This window comes from Capsaspora owczarzaki (assembly GCF_000151315.2).
Source record: "Capsaspora owczarzaki ATCC 30864 unplaced genomic scaffold supercont2.4, whole genome shotgun sequence".
Lineage (NCBI taxonomy): Eukaryota > Filasterea > Ministeriida > Capsasporidae > Capsaspora > Capsaspora owczarzaki.
In genome coordinates this window covers 1,193,618-1,212,474 of record NW_011887295.1, presented here as the reverse complement: position 1 = coordinate 1,212,474, position 18,857 = coordinate 1,193,618, and the positions used below count along the sequence as shown (strand labels likewise).

At 52.1% G+C, this 18,857-nt stretch overlaps 7 protein-coding genes across 7 annotated transcripts; 4 read left to right on the top strand and 3 right to left on the bottom strand.

Moving 5' to 3' along the window:
* Positions 1-80: 80 nt before the first annotated feature.
* Positions 81-1,278, top strand: CAOG_03172 (hypothetical protein; the record flags this gene model as incomplete). Its single annotated transcript, XM_004363954.1, has 3 exons — positions 81-494; positions 837-959; positions 1,072-1,278. The coding sequence occupies 3 exons, from the start codon at positions 81-83 to the stop codon at positions 1,276-1,278; spliced, it is 744 nt and encodes a 247-aa protein (XP_004364011.1).
* Positions 1,279-1,645: 367 nt separating this feature from the next.
* On the bottom strand, positions 1,646-4,272 carry CAOG_03171 (hypothetical protein). The gene is made up of 2 exons (XM_004363953.2): positions 4,196-4,272; positions 1,646-3,989 (listed from the first exon to the last, which is right to left on the bottom strand). The coding sequence occupies exons 1-2, from the start codon at positions 4,244-4,246 to the stop codon at positions 1,794-1,796; spliced, it is 2,247 nt and encodes a 748-aa protein (XP_004364010.1). The 5' UTR covers positions 4,247-4,272; the 3' UTR covers positions 1,646-1,793.
* A 261-nt stretch (positions 4,273-4,533) lies between these two features.
* Positions 4,534-6,121, top strand: CAOG_03170 (hypothetical protein; the record flags this gene model as incomplete). Its single annotated transcript, XM_004363952.2, has 2 exons — positions 4,534-4,768; positions 4,934-6,121. The coding sequence occupies exons 1-2, from the start codon at positions 4,562-4,564 to the stop codon at positions 6,119-6,121; spliced, it is 1,395 nt and encodes a 464-aa protein (XP_004364009.1). The 5' UTR covers positions 4,534-4,561.
* A 172-nt stretch (positions 6,122-6,293) lies between these two features.
* CAOG_03169 (lipid phosphate phosphatase 3) lies at positions 6,294-9,103 on the top strand (the record flags this gene model as incomplete). The annotated part of the gene is made up of 5 exons (XM_004363951.2): positions 6,294-6,521; positions 7,270-7,887; positions 8,083-8,488; positions 8,580-8,768; positions 8,848-9,103. 5 exons carry the CDS (start codon positions 6,294-6,296, stop codon positions 9,009-9,011), a joined length of 1,605 nt encoding a protein of 534 aa, XP_004364008.1. The 3' UTR covers positions 9,012-9,103.
* Positions 9,104-9,175: 72 nt separating this feature from the next.
* On the top strand, positions 9,176-12,617 carry CAOG_03168 (hypothetical protein). Its single transcript, XM_004363950.2, has 2 exons — positions 9,176-9,196; positions 10,724-12,617. The coding sequence occupies exon 2, from the start codon at positions 11,137-11,139 to the stop codon at positions 12,430-12,432; it is 1,296 nt and encodes a 431-aa protein (XP_004364007.1). The 5' UTR covers positions 9,176-9,196; positions 10,724-11,136; the 3' UTR covers positions 12,433-12,617.
* Positions 12,618-13,617: 1,000 nt separating this feature from the next.
* CAOG_03167 (hypothetical protein) lies at positions 13,618-14,536 on the bottom strand. Its single transcript, XM_004363949.2, has 2 exons — positions 14,195-14,536; positions 13,618-14,112 (listed from the first exon to the last, which is right to left on the bottom strand). The coding sequence occupies exons 1-2, from the start codon at positions 14,531-14,533 to the stop codon at positions 13,717-13,719; spliced, it is 735 nt and encodes a 244-aa protein (XP_004364006.2). The 5' UTR covers positions 14,534-14,536; the 3' UTR covers positions 13,618-13,716.
* Positions 14,537-16,042: 1,506 nt separating this feature from the next.
* Positions 16,043-17,548, bottom strand: CAOG_08670 (hypothetical protein; the record flags this gene model as incomplete). Its single annotated transcript, XM_011271979.1, has 1 exon — positions 16,043-17,548. The coding sequence occupies one exon, from the start codon at positions 17,546-17,548 to the stop codon at positions 16,043-16,045; it is 1,506 nt and encodes a 501-aa protein (XP_011270281.1).
* Between the last annotated feature and the right edge of the window lie 1,309 nt (positions 17,549-18,857).

Here is an 18,857-nt window from a genome sequence, read left to right as displayed (position 1 = left end):
TTTCGTCCATGCATGTCATCATGTCTGAGCGGGCTCAGTCTTTCCCTCCGCTTTTTTTTTTTTTTTTGGCCACAAATCCAATGCAGCTGCTCGATCGGCTCACTGCTGTCGTGATGGCTGCGCTCGACAGACTGATGAACAGGCTCGGCGACATCCTCGACCCAGTCATCCGCTGGTGTGGCCCGCTGATGGTTGCGCTTGCTGCCGCGCTCATTGTGACGATTCCGTCGGGGTACACCTGGGTCATTGCGCCAAACACGGTGCTCAAGTTCAGCCAAACAACCCACGACAACGACGACTTCTTCTGGTCGGCGTGGCTCGGGTGGCTCGCGCACTGGCTGCTGCTGCTCTGGGCAATGCCAAACCTCGTCTTCAACTTTGCCATGAGCGTCGGAGTCTCGCCCGGTCGCGTCTCGGCAGTCGCCATGTCATCGTCGGCATCGTCGGCATCGTCGTACATTGCGCAGACAGACCTCAATTCGTCCGCCACTGCTGTAAGAGCACAAAAAATGGCACTGTTCCGAGTTACGACCGAATCTCACCAATCTCACTTCGATGTTGTTTCCAGGCCGAACTCTACCCGCCAAGATCGTGCCAGCCATGTACGTCATGCGAGCAAGACATGCTCGTACTCGGTTAATCCTAACTGCGCAAAAAAAGAAAAAAAAAAAAAAGCTCCCACCGTGCAGGGATTGGAGACTTCTGTGTACTGATTGACATGTTTCGCTTGTTGTGACCAAACAGGCATTGTGAGCAAGCCGCCACGAGCGTTTCATTGCACCATTTGTCGCTCGTGCATCTTAAAGATGGATCACCATTGTCCGTGGATCAACCAGTGCGTCGGACACCACAATCACGTGTACTTTGTGCTGTTTCTGGCGTATGTGACGATTGCCTGCAGCTACATTTGCGCGGCATCGTCTGGACCGTTTATGGTCTGCTTTGATTCACCGAACCCGGTACGTGCGCTGAGCGCATTGTTCCTTTGTGGGATTTTGGTGCAAGCCACTGACTCGTGTTGATTTTTGTTTCGGTTTTTTCTCTCGCCCGTCATCGTTCGCGCTCGCTCAGCCCGAATACCCTGATAATGCTCGAGGTATCGTCCTGTACACCTTCTCGGCGTCGTTCGCCGTCGCGGTTGCTGTGGGGGCGCTGTTTGTTTGGCAGTTATACTTGGTTTCGACCGCGCAAACAACGATCGAGTACCATCGGAACAACGACCTTCGAGCCGAATTGAAGCGCATGGGCAAGGTGAAGAGATACCACCCGACGCAATGATGCTGGAATCTGTACCTTGGAGCGGTTGACTGAATTCTAACTGCTGAACTGCAACAGCGATTCGTCAACCCACTTTCTCGAGGACCGGTGCAAAACTTCCGAGACTTTTTCTTGATTGATGTCAAGCAGCCGTGGTCTGCTCTACTCTACCCTCACACCATTCGCATGCCAACGGACGGATACACTTGGGCGCAGTTGCAAAAAGCGGGTTCGTTCGCAGTGGATGCCAACGGTGCATACTGCGACAACGTTAGAGTCGGAATCCCAGCCGGTGTTGAATGCTGATGCTGATGGTATTCGCTACCATTGCAATCACGCACATCGCCCGTCTTCAAGGTTTGGCCCCTTTTGTTAAAACTTGTTAACGCCAGAATTGATACTTCGTTTTTGCCTTATATCGTTTTGTAACAACAACAACAACACTTCCATCAAAAATCAACGACACAAATTGCAACCCGTCCAACTCTCTTGTGCAAATAGAAAATTTCAGCAGCCTGGTCGGCACCGTTCAAAGCTCAATTCGAGGCAACAGCGCCGCCTTGCACAAGATTGGAAAGTTGCTGCTCCTGGTCGCGGCAGAGGTGGAGCAGCATGGAGTTGCGGCCCCGCTCCTGGCCGAGAGCGGTCTTGAGCTTGGCAATATGACCAACAAGCGAGCTGAGGCGCATCTCGAGCAGCGCGAGGCCGCTGGCTTGTTCCGCAGCCTGTTCTGTGGCAGCTGCCACAGTCCGCTCGAGGTGTTGCTGCACTCCTTTTTCATGCTCGCTGGCACGTCCGATCGTCGGCGAGGCATCAGCAAAGTCCCGCGGGCGGGCCTGGGGCTCGTCAGCACGTTGTTTGCGCTCCTCTTTTGCCAGGTTGAGCGCCTGCTGGAGCTGCTTCTCTTTTTCCAGCGCAACATTCAGCTGCGATCGCAGCTGGTCACGTTCATGGGTGAGCGTTCCGATCGTGACTTCGAGCTGGAGACGCTGATTCTCGCCAGCTCGTACCTCCGTTTGCAACGTGCCAAGCTGCTCGAGGTGGTCGGCAACACCAGAGGAGTGTTTGCCTGCATCCAGTTCCGCATTCAGTTCCGCATCCACGCGAAGCTCTTCGGCCTCAATCATTTGCGCAATCTCGTCATCCTTGTCCTGCACCTGCTTTTCGAGTTGTTGTCGCTCCGCCAAAAGTTTGGATTCGGCTTGCTGGAGGGCAAGAATTTGACTTTGCTTGCTCTCCAAGGCGATCTTGGCAGCTGCAAGCTCATTGTCTCGCTCAAGCAGCTGCGTCGAAACTTGTTGGTACAAAGGCTCAAAGTCCTCGCGGTCCCTCGCGGCAACGTGGAGACGCTCGAGGTCTTCCTTCAGCTTGGAGATTTCGTGGCGAAGCTGGGCTTCGACTGTGGGTGAGGCGGCAGGCTTTTGGAACAAGGATGCCGCAGTCGGGAGGTCCTGTTGCGGGACGATGGCACGTTGCTCCAAGCTGGTGACGCGGGCCTCGGCAGCAACAGCGCGCTGCTCGAGGGCTTTGGTGCGTGCATCCGCATCAGCGGCGCGCGCGTCAGATTGCTTGGCGCTGTGCTCAGCCGCCTCTGCGCGCTTTCGTGCGGCCGCAAGGTCAGCGTTCAGCTGGTTTCGCTCCTGGGTTCGCTCCTGCTCGATCAGCTCCGAACGAGCCACCGCTTGGTTCAACTTGGTGTCAATGGCACTGTTATCGCGCTTGAGCTGGTCGAGTTCCCGCTCGCGCTGTTCGAGAGTGTCAACGTTGGATTTCGTGGAAGCAGTTGCTTCGTGGAGCTTTGATTCGAGATGGTGGATGGTCTGCCGAAGATCCTCCTTCTCTGCAGTTTGCTGCAAGACGTCGGCTTGCCGCGCGGCATCCTTTTGCTTTGCCTCGCGCTCCCACGCCTGCCGATCCTGAAGGTGCCCCTGCCGCAGTTGAACGACGAGCTTCTCTGCTTCCTGCGCCTGTTGCTTGAAGTGGTTGGCCTGCTCGGCAAGCTGTGTGTGATACTGCTGCTCGAGCTGCGCCTGGAGTTGCTGCTGGAGCTGCTGGTGGTGGCTGCGCAGCTGTTCTGCGTCGCGGAGCGCAGTAACGAGGGCGGCGTCGAGCTGATAGACCTTGCTTTCTGCCGCAGCCAGCTTGTCCCGCAGAACGGGATCGTCAACAGGCATTGTGCCATTGTGTGCAGCTGCAGGCTGATGGTACTGCGCGGCGGCGGCAAAGGTAGGATGGGGCTCGAGTTGTGGCGATTGAGCATATCCGTGCAGCACTCTCGGCGCGTCCATGCTGCCCGTGACTGCTGCAGCGACAATAGGCGTCTGCTGCTGTGCTGGCGGCGGCATCGCGATGGCCTGCTGCTCGGCAGCGGGATCTCCGCCAAAGTAGCTGAACGACTCGTCCATAAAGCTCTGCGGCAGCGGCGGACGGGCGGCGCTCCCTGCCCTGCGCTCTGCGGCAGCGTTAATGTTGTTGTGCACTGTGCGTGCTGCGATCGCGTCTGCGAATGCGATCGGCGCCGCCGCAGCAGCAGCAGCGTCGTGCTCGAATAACGCAGCAGCAGCAGCAGCCGGCTTGTCCTCGCTCGCAGCCACAGCTCCTGCTGCAGCAATTCCGCTGCGTTCGTGCTGGCCGTGTGTCTGTTGCTGCAATGCTCCAGTCTCGGATGTCTCGGCAGCAGCCACAGCGGCGGGCGCAGCTGTTGGCTTGTTCAGCTTCTTTGTCTTTTTGCTCTAACAAAAAAAAAAAAAAAAAAAAAAAAGTCAGTTCAATGCAAATTCAATAGAAAAAATCAGTTCAATGCAAAATCAATAGAAAAATCAGTTCAATGCAAGCCATCATGACGAGAATTTTCGGCTTCAATGGCTTTGATGTTATTGCAAAACAAAAAGGCTCTCTGGTTTATTGAAAATGGGTAAAGTTGGGGATTGCTTTTTACAAGGAGAGCGCGGCCGCGTTCAATGCGCGCCAGTTCCTCAGCGTCTGCCATTGCGAGCGACTGAGGCTAAATAGTCAAAAAAAAAAATAAAGACTAGTCGGATGCTATTTCTAAGAGTAAGACTAAGAAGGATGAAGAAGATCAACGGAACTGAAAGAGAAGGGGATTCAATGGAAACTCAATGGAAACTCTGCCATTTTCTCAATCGACTGGATCAAAGCACACAAAAAACCCGCCAACCGTCACTCAATCATGATTCATGTTAAATTAAGATGATGCTCAATTCTGATCTGATCTGATCTGATCTGATCTGATCTGCTCTGAAGCCAGTCTTGCTGCTGTTCTTTGTTCGTTTCTTAGAAGGCAATGTCAGCCCAGCCAAACGCAGCCGCCTTGGTCGCCGTCGATGAGACTGCCGCGTCCAGCAGCAAGTCGACGAGCAAGAGCAAGAGCAAGAACAAGAGCAAGAGTGACAAGGCTGCCAATGCAGAGCAGCTGCAGCAGTACGACCAGGAGCAGCGCCGTCTGCGATCCCTCCTCGCGTGGTGCGAAGCGAGCTCGGAGCGCCACTTTGTAATAACTAAGGCGTCCCCCACACGACACCACACATATACACCCTTGTTGCTTCCAGATGATGCAGGATTTGGATTTCCAGATGCGGGCGTCGCCTCACAAGCCACCAGTTGCAACGACGACCCATTGGAAAACCACTCACTTTCTCATGCTTGTATGACGCAGGCGCAACCGAATGGCGTCGTCCCAAATCTGTGGGAAGAGTACCGCGAACTCTTGGGCAAGGTGCAGGAGCTGCGCAAGGCCGAGACCGAGCAGTACGGCGAAACACTGGCGCAAGCGTGGAACACTTGGGGCCGCGGATCCACTGGTCCAGACACGCTGCCGTCGCGATTCGCAGCGTTCGAGCGATGGTTTGTGCAAGAGACGGTTGCTCATGGTGGCGGCAGTGCGCAGCTGGCGGCCGACGGCAAGCATTTGGACGCGATCGAGTTTGTGTTTGCCAACGCCGAGCAAGGCAACGGTGTGATTGCGCGTCGCGACATCCCGGCGGGACAGACCTTCATCAACGTGCCCGAGGCGCTCATGATGACCGCCGAGAAGGCGCGAAAGAGCGAGACCTTCCAGCTCATTACGTCGGGTGCACTCGACTCGACCGAGTTGTCGCCAGCGATGGCCAAGCTCGACAACTTTCTGCTGCGCATGTTCCTCATTGTGGAGCGCCGGCGTGGCGGCAACTCGTACTGGTCTCCATACATTGACCTGCTCCCTCAGCGATTCCGCCTGCCACTGTACTTTACCGAGGCGGAACTCGAGCTGCTCAAGCCCTCTCCTGCGTTGCAAGAAGCCTTTGTACAGCTGCGCAACGTTGTCCGGCAGTATGCAGCGTGGAAGCAGTACTTGATGATGCTTGAACTGGCGCGAGCTGCCGAGCTGCCCTCGGGTTCGGGAGACGCGCACCAGAAAATCCTGGACCAACGGCGGCGCGCTCAAGCCATGCCTGTGCGCTACAACGAGCTCACGTATGACTTGTTCTGCTGGGCCTCGAGTGCAGTGGCCACTCGCCAAAACCAAATCGTTGTTGGCGAAGTTCGCGCAAACCAGGCACCCGAGCTGTCGCTGGCGCTGATTCCCGGCTGGGACATGTGCAACCACGCGTTCGGAGGCGCTTCGAGCTTTTACGACACCCAGACTCGCTCGCTCGAGTGCGTCGCCGTGGCGCCCATTGCAAAGGGCGAGCCCGTTCTTTTGCACTACGGCGATCGATCGTCCATGGCCTACTTTGGCAACTCTGAGTTTGTCCCTGCCGACCACCCCACCGACCAGTATCTCATTCTTCTTGCCGTCGGCAAGCAGGACCCTTTGTTCAAGTCCAAGTCCACGATTCTGCAAGCGTTGGGCGTGAAAGAGTGAGGAACCAAAAAAAGCCTGAGAGCATTTTGGGCGGTTGCATTTTTGGAGCCGTGGTGTGTGGATGGTGTGTGTGTGTGCCCATTCTCAACCATTTGTGTGCTTGTGTTTGTATGGCGTTTTGTATGGCAGATCCGGACGGTTGCCTCTTCGCTCCACCTTGGAGGAAAGCAAAATGCTGCTCGGGTTTTTGCGCGTGCTCTGGATGGATGCAACAGAGGCCGCCACCTTCCTTCCGGGAGCCGAAGGAGTGCTGCGTGCGTCGGGCGGTTCACGCACTGTGCGCACAAACGAGCTGCGATCGATGCTGACCGAAGTATCACGACCTGTCAGCGCAGCCAACGAAGCCAAAGTGCTTGAGTTCCTTTCGACCCGTTGCAAGCTGCTCATGACCCAGTACAAGGTGAGTCGGAGTGAGTGAGCAGGTGTGGTTGGGTGGGAGAGCGAACAAGCCTCGCTGAATGGGGATTGACGCGAAAATCTGAAACAGGCCATTTCTCAGCCACTTCCCGAGTCCACCCCATCGACTGCGCACACGGATTTGATTCTGGCGCTCCTTCGCACCGAGCACGATCTTTTGGCCAAGCATGTTCGCTCGACGGCATAGCGGGGCTCAGGGTTCCGAAGCTTCTGATTTTCGGTTGATGACGCTTAAGGTTTTAGCAGCATAAAAATGATCCGCATTACTGTTTCCACCCCCCTTTCTCTTCCCCATCCTCCCCAATATCTCGTTGATTGTTTTGCACCTACGAAGCCTGTTTCATTTGTTCAAAGTCGCACAGAGTTGAGCCACTGATGACCAGAAGTACCTTGGACCCAGATCCGCGCACATCCATTCAATCCTCCGCTCCTTCCGTCTTCTCCCCCCCCCCTCTCTTCCGCGTTTCATCCACCGACAAACTCACTTCGTTATTTTTTTTCCACTTTACGCTTAACGCTTACAAATCTCCATTCACTCCGCATTGAGCCACCTCGCCCGGACCAGTTCTCTTCTTCTTCGTCTTCTATTCCGTTCTGTTGCTTTCGGGCGTTGGACTTTGCTCCGCTCTCTTCCACCTTCTCTCACTCCCGTCGCTCTCGGTTTGCTGTTCGCTCGTCCGCGCGTGCGTCTCCGCAGCTCTTCCTCCCTCCCCTTGCTTTCATCTCCTCAGCCAACCATCGCCGCGGATCAGGAGCTGTCGCTGCTCGTGCTCGCGGTTGTGCGCCGAATTTCTCGAGCGTTACTCCGTCATCTCCGCCTTGTCGGCCAGCAGGTGATCCACGCCTTGCCCACGAACAGCATCAACAACGACACTGACAGCATCGACAGCAACGACAACACAGACGACAACAACATGTTCTCCCCTCAAAGCAGCTCAAACACAGTCACTCCTTCAGCCTCCCATGGCATGAACAACTCCGTCTCCATCCCAGTCGACTCGCCGCGGCGCCTCGATGACATTCGCCGCTCCATCTCGGGCTCGTCCAGCCCCCGCGGCGGCAGCAGCAGCGGAAAGCGCACGCTGTGGACGCTGCTCGGTGTCCACCGCCCGCCGCGCTCAGACCACCCGTCGACCTTCAGCCACGGCGTCTCGAGCAGGCGCATCTGCGGCTTTCCACGCGACATTGCGCTCAGCTTCTTGGCCGACTGGTTTGTCATCCTCCTCATGATTGGCGCCGAGCTCGGCCTGCAGGTCGTCAAGCCATACGAGCGCCTTGTTCTCCAGGAAGACCTCGACGAACTCAAGTATCCGTTGCTCGGCAACACCATCTCGACCGCCGTTCTCATTGTAACAAAAAGCGCAGCAATTCCATTCCATTCAATTCCCATTCAGTACAATAAAACCAAGCAAAAAAACTCCCACCGGGTGGAAAAACCAAACGCGGGTGGCAAATTGCCGGGTGACCTGTTATTATTATTATTGCCGTGGCACACAATTTGTCCTCACCTTTTTTTTTGCCCTTTTGCTTGCTTTGCTTTGCAGATCTGCTCCGTGGGCATCCCGATTGGCATGATCATTCTGGTCTTTGTTTTCACGCGCAACCGCCGAGATTTCCATCAAGGGCTGATGGGTAAGAACGCATCAACGCATTACGGTCTCGCTTTTTCGATTATTTTCGGGGTTGCTCACGCCCTGAGTCTTTTGCCCCGTGTCACCCCCGCGCGAAATATGCTATCGGAAAAAACAGGTCTCTTTTTGACCATCCTCTTCACGGCACTACTCACGGACTTTGTCAAGCTCACGGTCGGACGCCTGCGCCCGGATTTCTTCTGGCGGTGCTTCCCTGACGGTGTCGAGCACATGCTTCCCAACGGCCACCTCAACTGCACTGGCATTCCCTCTGTCATTGAAGAAGGCCGCAAGAGCTTCCCCAGTGGCCATTCTTCATGTAAATAACGCACAACAAAAACAACAGACGGATCTTAAAACTGGAAAATCATTGCGCTGACTTTTTTTTTCCACCTTGTCGGCTGCTGTAGGGTCGTTCGCTGGCCTGGGATACCTGTCGCTCTACTTTGCGGGCAAGCTGCACACCTTCAACGGGCACGGCCATGTTTGGAAGTTCTGGGTGTCCATCCTTCCCCTTGCGCTTGCCCTGTACATTGCAATGACTCGCGTGAGCGATTACTGGCATCACTGGCAAGACGTGTCCGTTGGCACCATCATCGGTAAGTGTTTCTATGAGGCGCGCGTGTTGAGAAAACGCACCTCACGAATTTTTTGTTTTTGTTTTTGGTCCGAATTCAGGCTTGTTCTTTGCTTGGGCGAGCTACCGTCAGTTCTTCCCATCCATTTTCGACGAGACGCCCTCGCTTCACAACGACCGTCGCTACATAGCACTGACGGAGATGGACGGCTATTCCACGAATATCGGCGCCGAAATGGTCTCCGAACGGGACGGAGCTGTTTGATGAGTTTTGAGTTTCAGTGTTTTTGCACAACCCAGTTTGTTTTTTTGTCTTGCTTTTCAGAAAAGCCAATGCAATTGCATGTTTCTTTTGTCTCTTTGGTTCTTATCCGAGCTGATTTTCCATTTCGTTCTATTCTGCTTGGTTCTGACTTTTCCAGTCTCTTTTTCTCGTTTGTTTTTCAATTTGTAAGCCCCCCCCCCTTGCGGTTTGTTCTATTCGCGGCTACAAACAGACATAACGCCAGCTGGTTGTTGTTTTGTCTTTTTGCGTTGTCGATCACTTTCTCTGCATGCGTTTGAGCGTGTGATTTCTTGTTGTTTGTTGTGCTGTGTGTGGACGAGTGACAGAGCGCGAGTGAGCGCGAGTGAGCGTGAGAGCGAGAGGGGCAGATGAGCCAGTGCGTTTTGTTTTTTTTTCTTGTTGTTGCTCCCCCTCGCCCCGTTTGACTCATGCGTTGTGTGGAGACCCACCCCGACCCCCACATACCAACACCCGCTGTTTTGCTCTTGTTTTTTCGCTCTGACATGCAAAACCCAACTCCCCATCGTCACAAATCCACCAAAAAACCCAACAATATCCACCAGAAAGCCCAATATCAAAACATAAAAACAAACAGTTATCGGTATGCGTCCAGCCAGAAATTGCCTGCGTTTGTTCTGTTTCAACCTGCGACGCTTGCTTGCTTCTGTGCTCGGTTGGTGGTGTGAGAGTGGTTGTGATCGAATCCAGCGTGCAAGGTCGTCAGAACTCGGCACAGGCAGTCGGGAAGCACGCGAAATGGGAAAAGGAGGGGGAAGGGCTCGTCTTTTGCCTTTTGCCTGTCTCACACTGATGGTGGTGGCCTGTGGTCATTGGGGCGCCCTCCACGCTGTTGAGTTGGGACTCGTCGCCCCAAAGCCACGCTTCTGGTTGGCATGAGGCAAGCGGGTTCATTTCGTGGTGCACAATGCGAGTTGAGCTCAGTGACCCGTTGCTGCTCCTTCACATTCACTCGTTCCCCGCCCCTTTTCCCCCAAGTTCACCTTCCATTTCTTTGTTGCTCTTCTCGTCCACTACGTTCCCTCGTTGCTTGTCTGTGTCTTCCCTTTCGTTCTCTACCACTGTATCACAGCGTTGTTGTTGGACACGCGCTCATCTTCGATCGATCGTCGGCGCGCCGTTAAATCCTTTTTTTTTTTTTTTTTTTTTTTTCAAGCTTCTGTTCGTTCGTTGAATGTCGTCGTGCTTCGACAATCGCGGTGCATTCACAACAAAAATTTCGCACTCGTTCTTTGTTTTTGGCTGTTCCATGTGCTTCTCAAACTCACACAAGACATACACACAACCATGCACACCCCTCATCAACAGCATGGCAAAGTGCAGTGTGAGAACGGAGACGAGGCAGAAATATCGAAAAAAAAAAAAAAAAAACCCCCTCTGCAAATTTGCACCATCTGTCACACACCCATATAACATGGCTATGCGAAAAGAAACAAAATGAAACCCGTGTGGAATACACTGGGGGGAATGGGGTCATTCGCACCCACTCAAACCACGCACACGGGATAACAAGACGTTGTGAGAGTGTGTGTGAGATGAGGAAGATGAAAACAAAACAAGGTCGAGCATGGATTGCCACTCCTTTTTTTTTTTTTTTTTTTTTTTTTTTGTCTATTCGTTTTCTGTTTTCTCATTCACCCTCTGGGTTTTTGCTTCGTCTTCCTCTACTCCAGACCGGTCTTCCTTTGCTGTTTGGGATTTCATCCGTGCTCAAAACAGGGTGCCAACCGCAGCCAGTCCCAAACCAAACAAATCAAGCCTTTGTTGTTGTTTGTCGCGAATTACCCGCAACAAAAACCCACAACAAAAAACCCAAAAACCAACCTTGTGGCCAAGATCTGTGTCAGTTTTGTGATCGATTTGCCTCGTGGCTTCCCCTGCGTTCCGTCAAGATACCACTCGAAGAGAGCGTCCTGTTGGTAGCCACTGAGAAACCAAGGCAACCAACTGCTGCTGTGACTACTGAAGCGAAACAAACAAAAAAAACACTGGCTGCTTTTTTTGTTCGCTTCTGTTGCGGTTTTGACAGCACATTCCCTGTCACGACAGCTCGTTTTTTTCCTACTCTTATCTTTGTTAAAAAACCATGATTAGCTACCCGAACGAAAACTGCTCGGTGCCATTCACCGGCCCGAATTGCGACGAGACGTTTGCAGACTCGCTCGGCGCTTCCTTCACGGCGCTGCAAGCCACGTTCGCTTCCATCTTCATCGTGCTGGCGCTGTACAGCCTGTACAACACGTATCTCATCATCAAGAAGACGGGATTCTGCTTTGAAACCGAAAACTGCATGCTGTACATGTGCTCCATCTCGATGGTCATTGGCGCTGTGCGCTCGGTGGACGCCCAAGGCTGGGCCGACATTTACCCGCTTTGGCTGCCATCGCTCATGTACGACACGGGCTCCAGCGCCACCATTACCATCTGGCTGCTCTTGGTCGGCTCGTGGGCTGATTTTGTGATGCGTGCCGTGCTGGTCAAGCACAAGCGGTTTGCCCGATTCCTCAAGAAGATGCGGATGGCAACGATTGCGTACTGCTGGATTTCGCAGTATTTTGCCACTATCATCATCTACGCTGTCAAGCCGTACTGGGCTGGCAAGCTGCTGCGATACTGCCTCGCCATTGTGATTTTCGCCGTCTGGCTGTCGACGAGCTCCTACTTTGGCTGCATCATTCATCGTGTGCTCCGAGAGGCGCAGCGCAAATACGGCGACATTTCCAGCGGCTCCGCGTCCGTCACGAAGGGCCATTCCATGACGTCGTCCGTCATTGGAACAACGACGACGACGACGACGACCACGAATGCGACCACCAAGAGCACGCCAGCGGACAAGCAAGACAAGGAAATGCATGCTCTCGCCCGCAAGCGCAGGCGGTTGGCGCTTCGACGCATCGATCGCCTGAACTTTTTGCTCCTGCTGCTCGAGCTGGCCGCCATCATTGTCCTCGCCGTCAGCGCAAACTCGTGGGCGACCGACAGGTACAACCTCGAGCCGCCAAACGTCGTTCCCCTGCCCCAGACGGCGGGCGACTTGATCTTTGAGCACATTTTCGACATTCTGTACATTCTTGTCGCCAGTGTGTGCCTCTGGTTTTACCGAGTAGATCGGTCCAAGGGCGAGCGCAAGGGCGGCCCGCAGCAGTCGGAATCGTCAGCCAACATTACGGCGCACGACGATGTCGAGTCAACGGTGATGCCTTCAGACTCGCCGTTGCCAGTTCGTGCTGCCAGTAGTGGCCAAGCTACGCCGGTGCCCGTGCGAGCTGATGCCGCGACGCCTGCTCCGCTTGAGCAAGTCACCGTGGTGCCGTCCGAGGCGACAGTCTCGAGCGCTTCTGTTGAGCAAGTCGATGTGGTACCATCCCAGGTCTCAGAATAAGTTCAAAAGAGCCCCCCCCCCTCTAGCACAACATGGAGTGATGCACCAAAAAGCCACCTAAAACCATTGTGATTTATTGTGATTTTGAGTCGCTTGGCCTCCACTCAATTCTCATTCATTTTGAAGCCTAAAGAGAGCCGAAAACAGCTTTATTGAAAGATCAGTCGATCACAGTGTGTCGCGTTAGAGTCATCACAAAAAACAATGAAAAAGAGATGTCAACAGCAACAACACATGCACAGTCAAGCGGTGTCCATGTCCGAGGACGCAGAACGCACAGAATTGCCAGACAAAGCACTCATCGCCGCCAGGTCATCGGCAACTGCAGCGACAGTGTCTTCCTTGAGTTTCTCGAGCTCAAGCGTGTACTCGTCGTGCTTTTGCAGAGCAGCCTCACTGTTGTCGCTGTCGACAGGACCGAGAGGAGCAATCTTCGAGTTGCAAAGCTTGAAGTCAAAAACAAGCTGAGGAGCGGACTGCCAGAACGCCTTCTGATCACGCTCAGCCACGTGAACAATGAAGTCGTACTGGAAGCGAGCAAGCTCTTGGACACCAAACACTGCGATTGAACTAGCGATTCAAACTATTTCAGATGCAGTACGTTCATCAACTCAAGCAGAAACAACAGGAGTTGGAAGCGGAAAAGAAAGCCAAGGAGCAAGCACAGCTTCTGCAACAGCGTGAAGCAGCTTGCCAGGCTCGTTTCCTAACCAGCATTAACACGAAGATTCCAGTGAAAGAATGTAACAAGTCTAGGCTGCTTGATGCATGCGTGCATATCGCGGATTTTGTGAATAGTGACCAAGTGATGATTGAAGAGTGCGGAAGTGACCTCGGCTTGCGCAATGAAGTTTGCAGAGAGATGTTGAAGGAATGGATGAGCAGTAACAATGTGCGCTTTTCAGATGAAGAGAGTGAGAAATGTGTGCTCGGGCTGACTGATGAGATTATTGCCTATTTGAATGCTGCACACAAACCCCAGTCAATCAAAGAACCAGAGCCGGTAGTGGCTGAAACCGATATTCGTGAGTCAACCGAGGAAGCGGTCCAAAAAAAAGAAAAAGGGAAATTTGGCACTTTTGGGCGACGGTCGCTCAGAAAGCAGCAGTAGTTGCGTTGTCAATTGCGTTTCTGTTTGTTTGATGGACTTTCCGTACTTCTCAAATCGACATCACTTTTCTTCCCCCCCCCCTTTTTTTGGAACAAAACAAAGATTGCTGTATTTGCTTGAGGCACTGCTTTAGGATGTTGCAAATCCTCTGTCGACCGACATTAAACAATCAATCACTCTGTAGCATCAACAATCGCGGGCACAACAGCCGACTTGAGCTGGGCGAGACTACCAGCAGTGTCTTGCACACCATACACGCCGGCTAGGAGCGGCCTGATATCGTGATTGGTCTCAGCCATGAAGGTCATCACGGAGATCGCTATGCGCATTGCTTTTTGAGCGATCACAAACCGCTCAAGGCGAGCAGCTTCTTTTGACCAGCCGTCAAAGTCGTTCAGCTCAATGATGATCTCCTTGAGAACGGCTTCAACATGCCGAAGCATTTTGGTGCGAAGAGGAGCCTTGACGCGAACGCCCGTTTCGGCTGGCGGCGGAGAGGGTGCATTGGGCGAGGACGCGGCGGCAAGAATCGCCTTTCGGAATTCACGCCACTCTTGGGGCTCCGAGTTCTAATGACAAGCGAGCGGTCAGTCAAAGAAAAGACAAAAAAAAAGTCATAAAAAAGTCACGAAATAAGGAGAAACAACATACCGGCAGTCCAGTCAGCTTCCGGAGTGCATCAGCAATCTGCTGGTAGTTGATCGCCAACTGGAAAGAGCCCCAAAGTTCGCTGGCTTCCTCGTCAGCCTCAACCGCTGCATACATCTCGGCAAATTCCGGCCTCGCGGTCGAAATCTTCTCCCGGTACAGAGAGATAAACTTGCGGAGATACGCTGTGATCTTCGTTGATGAATTTGTAATGGTGTTGGACAGAACGGCAAGTGCTTGGATCATGTCATATGGTGACACATCCTCAATTTTGCCGAACGCAGACGAGATAACGTCAATGCGCTCCACAGGAGGGCGAAACATTTGTGACATGAACTCCATCCTATGAGCAACAAACGAGGCGTGAGAAATAAAACACCAACTTTTGCGATCTTTGTTCGCGATCTTTGCTTTGTTCATCCAATGTTCACTCCGACACACACACACACACACACACACACACACACAATGGCGGTGCGTTCATCGAGGGAAAAAAAAAACGGGTTGGAACGAAGAGCGCGATCTTGTGATTTGACTTCGCTTTCTCGAATAGCGACAGTTCTTCGCCTTTTATCCACGAGTCATTCGCTTCACCTTCCAGGAAAAAGAAAGACAACAGTTGTTCAAGCACGTTCCACACAACAACAACAACTTGATCGAGGAAAGTTGTCGCACAAACCTGGTCAAGAAGAAAGGAGACTGACCAAAAGACCAAAAAAAGCCACACAACAACCTCTTCGATTATCACGAAGTGATGTTCTAGCACAACATGGAGTGATGCACCCGAAGCACCAAAAAGCCACCTAAAACCATTGTGATTTATTGTGATTTTGAGTCGCTTGGCCTCCACTCAATTCTCATTCATTTTGAAGCCTGAAGAGAGCCGAAAACAGCTTTATTGAAAGATCAGTCGATCACAGTGTGTCGCGTTAGACCCCCCCCCCTTTTCCAAGAAGCTGTCTTGTTGTCGATTGATTTTCTGTCTTGCTGCTGCGTGATTCTTTGATACAGTATTATGCAGTCGAGGTTGAAATCACAGCAGGCGAGGTTGGAAATTAGAGCGGACGAAGTGAGGAAAATCGGACTGGAAAAAAGTAGCTTGGTTGAAAGTGCGAGAAAAATGGTTTTTTCCGTAATTGGTTTTTGTGCGTTCGATTTGGTTTTCAACGAGTTGGTTTTTGCAAGCTTGTATTTCGAATTAACCCACTTGAGATGTTAGAATTACCAACAACTTCAGGAAGTATTTGAATTGAATCATGTATCTTGGAAGGTCATTAGATGCTGGGGTGACTAGCGGGAAAGCTAGGGCTCGGGAAGAGCTCGAACTACAGTTTTGATGAATTACTTCCACAGCGACGTCTTTACCACCCAGGGCTCGTACTCACGAGCCATTTCGGTGTAAGCATTAGCATTTGCATAGTTTATCATAGTGTCATTAAATTGGTGGCAATCGTATGCCGAGTGGATTGTTCCGATCATTCCTAACGACCAGCAAGTTGCAGCACCAATGACAACGCAATGTGCACTCCACAGTGGAGCGCTCCAGCTTGCATACGCTCAATACATGTACATGCATGTATAAATAGGCTTAACTATGTTTGTTTTATGAAGGTTTACGGGTAGAGTGAAGAAAGGACGCAAGGCCGACCGGACTGTGGGGTGTTCTCCTGAAAGCCATCGACTAGTCTTTGGCAGATGCTTGTTGCAGAATAAACATGATTTGAAATGGATGTACAATAATACATGTACAGTATTTATACATGTAACATGACACGGACGATCACATCAAACGACCACCCAAAACAGGCGAGCGGGCGCCATTGAGGGAGCTTTCGAAGGAGAGCACGCCAACTAATCTAGCACATCGTGCATCTCGTGACAAGCATTAAAGTACTTGAGCTGAACATGCGTGATAGTGTTTTGGCAATGCGTTGCCGTCACGGTACCAACAGCAGCGGTAATACGACTTGAGATTGTTTCGTTCGGTTCCAGCCGGGAGCGCTTGAACGCAGCCTTCACTTGGTTGAAGACATACTCGATCGGGTTCAAGAACGATGAGTACGGAGGCAGAAAGAGCATCCCATACCCGCGGCGTGCAAAAAGCTCGCGCACTTCGGGTGTCTTGTGAATGCGCGCGTTGTCGAGCACGATCCAGGCTTTGTAGCGATGATGTCCCGGAAAGCTGACACCTGGGTGCTCTTCGCTCGGTACGAAATAGGAAGTATTGTCATTGTGCTCATCAATCTCGTCTTGAATGAGTTCTTCGTGTGGTGGAACGTAGACGCCGCCATCATCGTTGTCATCATCGTCGAGAATCCTGCGACGAGAACGGCGCTTCTTTCTGGTCGTCGAAGCAGAGGTGGAAGCAGAGGTGGATGCAGAGGAAGCAGAGGTGGAAGCAGGAGCTGACCCGCCAGCTGCAGACGCAGCAGACGACACAACTGCAGCGGGAGGGGCAGGTGGTTGGGACGACGCTGCACCGGACGTCAGCAGTGGCATGTGAACTGCATTACTGATCGACACACTGTCCTCAACCACGTTTGTAAGGGGGAGGTCGGGCTCAAGCTGTTGCACTGGGAGCTCATCCACAGCGATGCCAGACGCGGCGGTGTCGACGGCGTTTTTTGCCTCGAGCTTGTCAAACAGCTTCGTCATTGCCTCCGCAAAGACATGGCCAGTCACGCCTCCGAGCTGGATCTCATTCAACACAACGCCGCTCATTCCGATCGCTGCAATGAGCGTGAAATTCGCTGCACGAATACTGCCAACTTGAACGATTGCGCGCGCGCCCTTGCGAGATCGACCTCGCGTTCGATGCTGATTCGCATTAAATCCACTCTCGTCCACGTAGAACAAGCGATCCACAGGTGTCTGGAAAGCCTCGAAGAGCTCAGCCCATTTCTTGCGTTGGGCTTTGATTTCAGGCGAATTTTTCACCTTGACCTGCTCATACACGCGCTTGAACGTGAAGCCCTGTCGTAACATGGCACGCCCGATGGTTGCTTGATGCACTTGAATGCCAAATGTCGTCAGGAGGAGGTCCTGGAGCTCTTGATTGGTCACATTGACGTTCTTGTCGAGCTCCATCTCGAGAAAATGGAGATGCTCCGCTGTGAGCACACGGCATCCCTTGGGATTGACGTGATGTGACGTCCACTCTCCGCGCTCCTTGAAACGTTGCACTACGTTGGACACAGTGCTGATGGGGTGATGGAGCATGCTGGCGACCGTGACGAGAGGCAAGGCGCGATCAACAGCCAAGTCGATGATCCGCTTCCGTTCGGGGTCTTCTAGATGGACACACTTCCGCGGCGCGCGTGATTCGGTGGCCTGCGCCTCGTTTTGACGTTTGGGCATGGCTACAGAGCAGGTTCGTCTGGGGGTGTTTGCAAATCCCAAACATGAAGTGGCAATTTCCCAACCAAGAGTGCGAATTTTCAGTTTCAAGCTTTTATTCCAAAGTTTTCGCGCCAAAAAACCAGACCTTATCTTGGCAAAAACCAACTCGGGCGCAGTTTGGACAGTTTCGTGTTTTTAAAAACCAAATCGATAGCATTTTGTCCAAAATCGCACTACAAATTTGTACCATTTCAAATGTTTAAAAACCAAATCGTCCGTTTCTATTTCCAACCTCATATTGCAGTTTTCATCTTCGGACGCACAATACTGTATTTTGTTTTGGTTTTCGAGCATTTGGCCTCCCACCCTGTCTTTTGTTGCGATTTGAAGTTTTTACTTGTGTATTCTTAATAGACGTGATCTATTTTGGCTTAATGTCATTTCGTGACTCGATTGGCACTTCGGTTGCTTGTTTGGTTTCTTCTTTTTGAAAATCCGGGAGCAGAAAACTCTCATTCGCTTCCCCCCCCCCCGCCTCCGCCCTCGAAGGTATTGCGCTCTGGTGCAGTATCCATCAAACGGCACCACTGCATGAAAGGGGTAGATCTGATTTTTGCCGTTCCAGTTTGTTGTTGATCAACTCGACCGAGTTTGGAACCCTTCACTCCTTAAAAACCAAAAAACCAGCAACAATGGCAGATGTATGTGATTCGTTTTTTTTTTTTTTTTTTTTTTCTCCTCTTCCTCCAAACCTTGCTTTGTCTCTTTTCCTTCCCCTTCACACAATCCTCAACCTCTGCCTCTCATCCAAAGCCAAAGCTGCTTGTTGGAAGAGCACAAGATGGCAATGGAATCCTTTTTTTTTTCTTTTCTTTTTTTTTTTTTTTTTTTTTTTTTTTTTTGCCTTGCCTTCGACTATTTTTTTTTCAATTTTCGCTTTTTGTGTGCTCGTGCCGACCGCGCGCGTGACTGTGGTTCCTGTGCCCGGGGTGCTTGGATTGCCATGGATGTTGGAGTCTAGCTCGAGGACCCCCCCCCCCCCCCCGTCCGACTGCTGCTTTGATGTGCAGATCTTTGCGCTGCTTCTTTTTTTTTTTTTCCTTTTTTTTTTTGAAACATTTTTTCGTATTTTTTTTCTCATCTGAGCGATTTGTCCGGATTGAGCGATGACTGGCCGCTGAGTGTCCTTTGCGTGTCTGTTACATGCTCCCAAGTACGACCCCAGCGCGCACACTGCAATCGCTGCTCAAACAGTTTCAACACTTGCACTGAGCAACGAACAATCTCGCGAAAAAAAAATCAAAAAAATCAAAATTTGCCAGATCTG

Bases quoted from the DNA above. Each gene is read 5' to 3' on its own strand.
- CAOG_03171 (XM_004363953.2), bottom strand. From the start codon at position 4,246: ATGGCAGACGCTGAGGAACTGGCGCGCATTGAACGCGGCCGCGCTCTC. The intron at 3,990-4,195 runs GTAAAAAGCAAT...TTTTTTTGTTAG, and splicing joins AACGCGGCCGCGCTCTCCTT to AGCAAAAAGACAAAGAAGCT.
- CAOG_03168 (XM_004363950.2), top strand. From the start codon at position 11,137: ATGATTAGCTACCCGAACGAAAACTGCTCGGTGCCATTCACCGGCCCG.
- CAOG_03167 (XM_004363949.2), bottom strand. From the start codon at position 14,533: ATGGAGTTCATGTCACAAATGTTTCGCCCTCCTGTGGAGCGCATTGAC. The intron at 14,113-14,194 runs GTATGTTGTTTC...GCTTGTCATTAG, and splicing joins GGAAGCTGACTGGACTGCCG to AACTCGGAGCCCCAAGAGTG.